The 8,955-nt window shown below is 44.8% G+C and overlaps 1 protein-coding gene across 1 annotated transcript in view; it reads right to left on the reverse strand.

Moving 5' to 3' along the window:
- Ddx1 (ATP-dependent RNA helicase Ddx1) overlaps positions 1-4,634 on the reverse strand; it is a 113,358-nt gene extending 108,724 nt beyond the window's left edge. The window contains exons 1-2 of the mRNA XM_067082957.1: positions 4,415-4,634; positions 403-454 (exon numbers count right to left, since the gene is read on the reverse strand). Of these exons, the coding sequence (XP_066939058.1) occupies positions 403-454; positions 4,415-4,430 (68 nt within the window). The 5' untranslated portion in view covers positions 4,431-4,634. The remainder of the gene's footprint in view (positions 1-402; positions 455-4,414) is intronic.
- Positions 4,635-8,955: the final 4,321 nt, after the last annotated feature.

Below are 8,955 nucleotides of genomic sequence, written 5' to 3' on the forward strand. Positions count from 1 at the left end.
ATTGTGACTCTCGGGAAAAAAAAAATACTGTACATTATATTTCACAACATACTCTTAAAAAAAAATTTCTGCCTTTTTACCTGGAATGTACTGACGAGGATTCAAAAAGTAGTGTTGTACAGAAAATACAACATATACCTTCATACTGTAATAACAGTCAGCGTAACTTAATGCTGCCCCAATATCTATGTGAGAGACCTACTGTACTTTGCTGTAGTGTCATCTGCTAAGAATAGGTATTCCAGCTTCCAATGGCTCGTATCAGACAATGGTATCTGACTACTTAAAGTCTCAGATTTCAAAGTAAAAGCGACAACTGAAATTTTAAATTACATACAAAGAAATACAGATCATAGTATTGTATACATAAAAGGTCACAAAGTCTGAATTTATCATACATACCTCCAATCCATTTCCTCCACAGCCTTGGCAATCTCTGGCAAAACGCCCATTTCTGGAAAAAGAAAATTATAGCATTACTTCGGGTGATAATAAAATACCGAGTTACATCACAGCAATAGGTTGATGCATTAACATTTACTGCTCTGCAGTCTATGTACAGTTTTTCCTTCTTAGGTTGATAGGCTTAGTGTTATAAACATTTCTTGGTACACAGTAATATCATAAAGAGAGGTAAGCATCAGCATAAATGTACTTTTTTACATGAAATTTCAAGAGCCTCTACTGTATACTAATTTTCAAATAAATAACTTTCCACCATAAAATAATAATGTTGCCAACAATGTGGAATGCTAGTGTTTAGGGAAGAAAGTATCAGAAATTAATAAACGATACCTATTAAAATATTTCCAAATCCACAATATTCTCCTAAAAACTGTATCTCAACATCAACAAAAAATGCTATTATACCAAGCACCCAGTATGAATGAAAAGCAAGATAATGGAGAATGACTCAAACTGAATCACAAGTAAGATAATGGAGAATGACTCAAACTGAATCACAAGTAAGATTATGGTGAATGACTCAAACTGACAAGTTATAAATTTTCCTATGTAAGTTTTCACTTCGCAAGTATACATGCAAAAGATATCCCAAAATTAGCACCCTCCAAGCTTGGTATGCTATCCGGGTGGGAAAGGAAGTATGGGGATGGGTCACTGGGTGACACAGGTCTTCCCCCAAAAATAGATTTTTCCGTTGTCAAAATCCCTTTTCTGGGCTCGACCTGTGTCACCCAGTGAAATAGTAACAGAGAATCAGCCATACAATAGCTTGGTGGTACCATCTAAATTAGATTACCTTAATGGAGCTAAATAAAACTACGAGAACAATACTGAGTTTTAATAACCCCAAATTATAGAGTTCAAAATATAATTGAAAAAAAACTATAAGGCACATAGGATATCAATGTTACAGGCAGGAGTCAGGCTGAGAAGCAGACCTGACCTAAAAAGCTAGAAAGCAGGGCAAGCAAGCAAGGCAGGTAGGCGAGAGAATATACCAATAGGTAATTTAATTAAGAATTACATTACAATAAGGATAAACAAGAGTTATATATACTAGTCTTGAGCTGGACCAGGAGGAACAATACTTCCTGCAGCTACGGTGGAGTATTTAAGAGCCTCTAGGGACTTAAGATAGTGGTGTTTAAATACTGTTGGTGATTTCCAGCCCGTATACTTTTTAAGGTCATCAAAATTCATATTGTGAAAATAATTAGCTGAGGTGGCTACCGCCCGAAAATCATGTACTCGAGGTACTGAATCCGGGTTAGCCTGTTTAATGAAATAAAGAATTTGTTGCCTGATGGCCTTTAAGGAAATGGTACCTCCACTTTCCCTAACAAAAAGAGGGCCTGAAGTTCTTTTAGAAGTCTATTTAAATAAGCTTTTAAAGTGCTAACTGGAGATAAAGCTAGATCCTGTGGAAGGGGAATAATCTTCCAAGGAGACCATCTATTTTGTGGATCCTCATTCTTTGCTAGAAATCTGAGATCCGGAGACAACAGAACTTCTCCTGACGGGAGGAAATCAACATGATTCGGTTCTCTAGAAAGAGCAGACAGTTCAGAAATTCTAGCCCCTGAGGCTAGACTTACTAAAAATAGCGTCTTCCTTAACAGACTCGGGTATGTACATAATTTGTTATCAGTGTCTGATGCCAATTTAAGTACGTCATTTAAGAACCAGGAAACCGTGTGTGGATGGATTGCTGGTCTAAGACGAGCACATGCTTTAGGAATTGACGAAAAATATGAGTCTGTAAGGTTAATATTAAAGCCATGTAAAAATATTTTTCTTAAAGCAGATTTTGTTGTAGTAATAGTACTAGTGGCCAGTCCTTTCTCAAATAATGATCTGAAGAAAGAGATTGCTAGATTCGTGGTCATTTTCTAAGCTTCAGATTCTGACGGAAGAAATATGGCTCCAAAATCGCAGAACAATCAAAATTTGCAGTTTTTTTTTATGAAAAACTCAATAAAAATGCAGTTTACATCATCTTCAATACACCCAAAGCATTAAAAGAAAGGTTTTCTTTGGATTTTTTACGATTTTCGGCTTACAACACAGCGTAAAAACGAAACCCTTGGCGTAAACCAGGTACTGCCTTTAATAAATATCAAACACATAATATATACAAAAAATACAGGCAGTCCCCGGTTATCGGCGGTGTTCCGTTTCTGAGGGTGTGATGATAACCGAAAATCACTGCTAACTGAAAATTGGCAATTTTCAGTGCTTTTTCAGTGATTTTCGGGGGTTATCGGCGCCTCTGTTAGGTATGCATAGGCGCCAATACCCAATTATCAGCGCCGATAAGCAGAAATCGGCGATTTTCGGCACGGAAAATTGCTGATTTTTGTCGCTAGACAAGCCCCATAAAACCGGATCGCTGTTAACCGATCCTACTGTTAACCGGGGACTGCCTGTACAGAAAGATCCCACCAGGATAAGTAAGGAGCTTAGCGACCGTCAGGCAAAGAGATCTGAAAACACATCTGCAACGCAGACGGCCGAAAGCAAACTGGAATGTTTACATTCGGACGGGCAGGTATTCCCGCCTACCTGACGACAGCTGCTGCCTAACCACCTTGTTCAAGAGTTTAACGGCGTGTCCAGCTTTGCCATTAATAATTCTTAGTGTAAAGGACCTCAGGTTTGTATATTGTGTCGGAACAATTATAACTTCGTACTGTATGATAACTTGGAAATTGATTTTTGCTATAGTTTTGGTGTAGTTGGTGAAAGAGGTGGAGATTTGTTTACTGACGGCTTGTTATTCTCAGTTCCTCCTCCCCCTCCCTCTACCAGTTTTGGTTTCCTACCAACACTACTCATAGGTATCCCTCCCACGACCCTTTATTCAATTTTTAGAACAGAGCTGAACTTTCCTCACTATCCTGGTGGTTTCCTACCTGGGCCCCCTCTGTTTCCTTCCTCTCCCAGAGCCGATCCCTCCTGGGATGTATGGCTCCCTTACGGTTTGCGCATGCGTGGAACCCACCATAACAAAAAAACATGTCTGGTTTGTTTGCGAGTGTTGTCCCCCACCCAAAACCCCCAACTCTCAAAGGTCCCCCAACCTCGTTCGACAAAGCTGAGAGGTTAATAATTCTGGCTGACAGAAAGGAACGCCATCTCCTTCATGATTAGACTCAGAGAACAGGTAAAAACAATTTCCAAGGTAAGAGTCTGTGCGGAGCTCTTGCTTAAAAATGCCGAGCCTGTCGATGCCAAATTAAACTGTAATAACTTGGCCTAGGCTACTATTCGGATCGCAGTTTCTGATGGTCCCAAAACAACATTTTTGGCCTCCATGGGTAATGCCCACCATTCACTAAGGTCATTAGCAAGATAAAACTTCACTTTAGTTGCGCAGCCTGATTCCCGTCAGACGTCGACCAGGACAGGTTCCTCATACATAACCTTCCCTATAATGCCCGGTCCTAACCTAACCAGATCTTACCTATCTAACCTAACTTAGGGCAACATGCCCTGAACTGGCCGGGGGGTTTGCCCCCCACCCTGGACACCCCCAAAAAGAGGGTAACCTGCCGCAGTCAGTGACTGGTGCGAATCAGGCCTCGCCACTAAAGTGAAGATTTACTAAGACCACTAGCCTATTTACTGGGGTCATCAGCACTTCGGGCCCCTATCGGTTGGCCCACGAATTTGTGCCTTACCAGCCCAGACCGGTTCCCGAAACTGCACTAGGCCGGGCCCAGGCTGGCCTACCGAAAAGAAATTTCGACCTGACTGACCCTGAAATGGCTAAGCTAAAGAACAGCCAACTGTACCCAAGACGCCCAGACTAGCCTGTCCTGCCTGGCAATGCCAGTTGCCTGCGGAAGCACTCGGGAGGAGAGCTCGCGCTCCATGTCTGTAAGGAAGGAACAAATGCATTCCGTGGGGATATACAACAACAACGTTCCAAAAAACTCGTCGCACTCACCTTCGAAGGCTGCCATGGTTTGGAGCTTGTGTTTCGGCTAATTTGATCCTTCGTCGGGGAACGCGGCTGTCAGATCAGACCGTCAGCAAGGGGTACTTCGTGGTCGCCTTCTGTTGCGGAGACTGTCTGTTGAAACTCTGTTTTGTCTGTAAGAGGAGTCGGAGAAAGTGGTGAGGGAGCGGTGTTTGTCCGTTGAGTGGAAGCCGCTGGTATCGTTCGGTTTCCTCCGCTTACAATTTAATGAATAAAATTCGTAATATAGACGAATAATCTTGTATTTTACATATATATCATATTTTTAAATCTGTTTTATTTACTTTTTTATTTATATAAGCAGTCAAATAGAAGTATGGTGTTTTTATATTAGACGTCTAAAATCAGTGGACAGTATCGAACATACCACAGTCGAAGTCTGTTTGTGTGATGATGTTTTTATGCTTTTTCCATTTAGAGAAGCAAAAATTGCGAGAAAAAGATATAGAATGAAAATAAGAATGACAGGAAAGATACAGACAAGGAATTTTATTTTGAAGCGACAGCCTTCAGTGAAATAAGGTAGAAACATGAGTCGGATTGCACTGGATGAGGAAAGCGAAGTATACAAAATGATAATTTAAGGTGGGTTTATCTAGAGGTGCGACATGTGACGAAATAAAGAAAAATATCAAACGAACGAAAAAATTGAGGGTTGAAACGTATCCAAGACTGTATTTCCTACGGTATAATAAATTTTCAGATTAAAAGTGCTCAGGGAATAAGTTTCATTACGTCAGATTTGACGAGGGAAAAATGTATGGAATCAATATAAAAAAAACTTTAGTACTATACCACAGCATGCGGTGGGGTGTTAAAACTTAGTTAAACTAAGGATTTTTTTGTGAGATCAGTCACATAGATGAACATGCAAATGAGGACTCTAAGGAGACAAACTTTTTTTTTTCATTTTTCTTAAACAGCGATGTTAGTGTTGGTGGTCTATTAGCAGGACAGAAGTGAAGAAAGGAAATTTGGCCTACAACTGTTTAATAATGGGGCGCGCAAAAAAAATTCAGATCTACTGGTATGAAAATGGGAAAATATTCAACCTGAACTCACCATTCATAAAATATTGATAACAGAGAGAGAGAGAGAGAGAGAGAGAGAGAGAGAGAGAGAGAGAGAGAGAGAGAGAGAGAGAGAGAGAGAGAGAATTCAAAATGAGGCTAGCATTTATGTATAACTCTATGAATATGAGCTTTAAATAGAAATGAAGGATGATTGGATATAGAAGTTATATAAAACCGTTGAACTTGAAAGACAGGACAAAAAGGCAAGGGATGAAATCTGCCCTAAATTCAGTGGATGTCCTTTTGGATACAAAACGACTGACTATGTATAACTGAAAAAGTAAAATGAATAGAGAGAGAGAGAGAGAGAGAGAGAGAGAGAGAGAGAGAGAGAGAGAGAGAGAGAGAGAGAGAGAGAGAGAGAGAGAGAGAGAGAGGGCATAGCATACCACATGTCACTTTTGAAGGTGAGAAAAACCAAGCCCACTGAGAACGTATAATAATCCTTATTTTCACTTTGTTCCACTTTGTTTGGTTTTATGTACAGCCCTCCACAGGGATGATTCCCTCTCTGGCGGCCCCTTGTGCGTTATCAAAATAAGGTGCTTCTTATATTTCATAATTCTCTGTTAGTGTTTTCTCGTCAGTATCGTAGCTCCTGGAGAGTAGGAGAGTCTGTAAAGTCCCTGCTCAACACGTTCTCTATAATGAACATCCTGTTTTCTGCAGTGCCTTCACATCGACCTGGGGTCAGCAAAATCACGCGTTGACCAGCATATTTGTAAATTATATATTTTATTGTCTTTCCGAATTATCATGCTTATGTACATGTAACGAAGTAATTTTGTAATACGTCAGGCATTATTAATCACTGTGTTTTCTGTATGAACTTGTCCAGTTTTTGTATAGAAATACTTTGACCTCAGGTCACCTGTAAATCTTTGTAGCCGTGGTCTCTGCGCACTATGCAGACGTCCACACGCTGCTTTATAAGCGGCTCGCTTCATCAATAAATTAGCAGTACTTGTCTTCCAGCTCATTATTTCGCACCTCTCTCACAGTGGTGACCACCGGAGTGGTTCCCGGAGGCCATTAACGGACCCAAAAGGCGACTAAGTCTCAGCTCAATGAACCTCACCTATGCCCCTTACGGACTAACTATGGCACTCTAACAAAGTGTTTGGGCATTTACCGACCCTCGTCACCAGGTCGCCAGCGTCATTAGTGGACCCACACGGCACGCTCCCCCAGCGTGTTGTGATGCAAGTACTCCCTCACACTCCTATTGAGAGTGCAAAACAAGCATGGGCGAGGACATTCCTAACCACATACAGATTACCGCGAACCTCTCGGAGGCAGATACCTCCCTTTCACAACCCCCTCCCGCGCACACCTGCATGCCAGTACATGCACCCAACACAATGATCCCCCCTGACGGACCAACCAAAGACGGCCCTTAACATAAGGCTGCCTACATTTACCAGGGAAAACGCAGCATCGTGGTTCTACAGGGTCGAGGGGCAGTTCAGGGTAGCAGGCCTAACGGACGAGGTGTTGAAGGCCGACATCGCCATCAACGCCCTCCTAGAGGAGATATACAGGAAGGTCTCCCCATGGTTATTGACGACGTCGGTCCCCACCACCTTTCAAGAACTAAAATCCACTCTCGTCGAGACCTGCTCCCTGCCAGTCTCCGAGAGAGCTGCCCATGCCCTCGACCTCACACTCAACCCCCGGCAGGAGGGAAACCTCTTGGAAACGTGGCATGCCCTCCAGGGCCTCCTCCTCTTTCCCGAGACTGACAGCAATAGCAGGTACAAAGAAATCAGCCTGTCGAGAGAGATCTTCCTGCAGCAGCTCCTGCCGGAGGTCCATGGACAGATCATGGACGCATATACCCTGCTGGTCGAGGACCTGATCAGGGTAGCGCAGCAGCCGATGGATTCCACAAAGGCAGCCAAGCGGGCAACCACGCCCTCACACTCAGCCAACTGACTTCTACTGGAGGACCCCACATGGAGCCCATCAACGTCGTCGAACAAAAAAGGCCATCCCACCAGCAGAAGAGGGAGGGGCCGGGCTTTGCTATTACCACCAGAGGCTCGGCAGAGCTGCCCGGAGATGCAAAGCCCCCTGCCTTTTCTTCCCTTCAAAAAACAGAGGAGGCGGCAGCCAACCGCACAGGCCGCCATGGCAGCAGCAGCAGAAAAACCCAAGGGCCCCTTACCAGTAGGGTTCTACGTCTGTGACACCATCTCCGGCAGGATGATGTTGGTCGACACTGGAGCTGTGTGCTCAGTGTTCCCGCCTTCAGGAGAGGACCGCAGACGCCCGCTGGACCAGACTGCCTACCTGACAGCCGCGAACGGGACCCCATCCTCTCCAGCTCCTGTCGATCTCCATCCTTGGCCGGAGGTACAGCTGGGAATTCATCATCACCGACATCAGGACACCACTCCTAGGGGTGGACTTCCTTGCCCACTTTGGACTGGCAGTCGATGTCGGCCACAAACGCCTGCTGGACACCGACTCCTACCAGTCCCTACCTTTATTGCCGGGCCCCAAGGAGCCCGGCATCTGTTCCGTTGTGCCCCACCAATACGGTTCCCTCCTGAAGGAGTTCCAGGAGGTCTTCAAACCTGAGCTCCGCCAGATGCCCGGGGCTCCTGCAAAACACAGGATATACCACTACATCAAAACGAAAGGCCCCTCAATGCATGCAAAGTTCCGACGGCTTCCCCCGCAACGCCTACAGGAGGCCAAAAAGGCCTTCGCTGAGATGGAGAGGATGGGCATATGCAGGAAGGCTCCCAGCCCGTGGGCATCCCCCCTTCACATGGTGCAGAAAGCGGACAGCCCCTGGAGGCCTTGTAACAGAACAACCACTACCCCCTGCCCAACATGCAGGACCTGATGGCCTCTTTCCACGGGGCCAAAATATTAAAAAAATGGATCTCTTAAAATCATATTTTCAGGTACCAGTAGCGCCAGAAGACATCCCCAAAACCGCCATCGTCACGCCCTTCGGGTCCTACGTCTTTGCCTTCTCCACCTTTGGCCTGAGGAACGCAGGCGCGACCTTCCAGAGGTTGATGGACAGCATCCTGGGGGACCTGGACTTCTGCGTCTGCTACATCGACGATATCCTAATCATTTCCAGATCCCGGGAGGAACACCTGAGACACATCCAGAAGGTCCTGCAGCGCCTGCGGGAAAATGGCCTTGTTGTCAGGTTCGACAAGTGTACCTTCGGCGTCGAAAAGGTGGAATTCCTGGGCCACGAGATATCCCCTGGAGGTGTCCACCCAATGTCATCGAAGGTCAAAGCCGTCGAGAAGTTCCCCACCCCTACCTCCATCAGAGCCGTGCAAGAATTCCTTGGGATGGTCAACTACTACAGAAGGTTCATCCCGGGGATTGCTCACACCATGGCCCCCTGACGGAGGTCCTCAAGGGACGTCCAAAGTCCTCAGTGTGGGGCCCCGACCAGCAGAA

Source organism: Macrobrachium rosenbergii, chromosome 40 (genome assembly GCF_040412425.1).
Source record: "Macrobrachium rosenbergii isolate ZJJX-2024 chromosome 40, ASM4041242v1, whole genome shotgun sequence".
NCBI lineage: Eukaryota > Metazoa > Arthropoda > Malacostraca > Decapoda > Palaemonidae > Macrobrachium > Macrobrachium rosenbergii.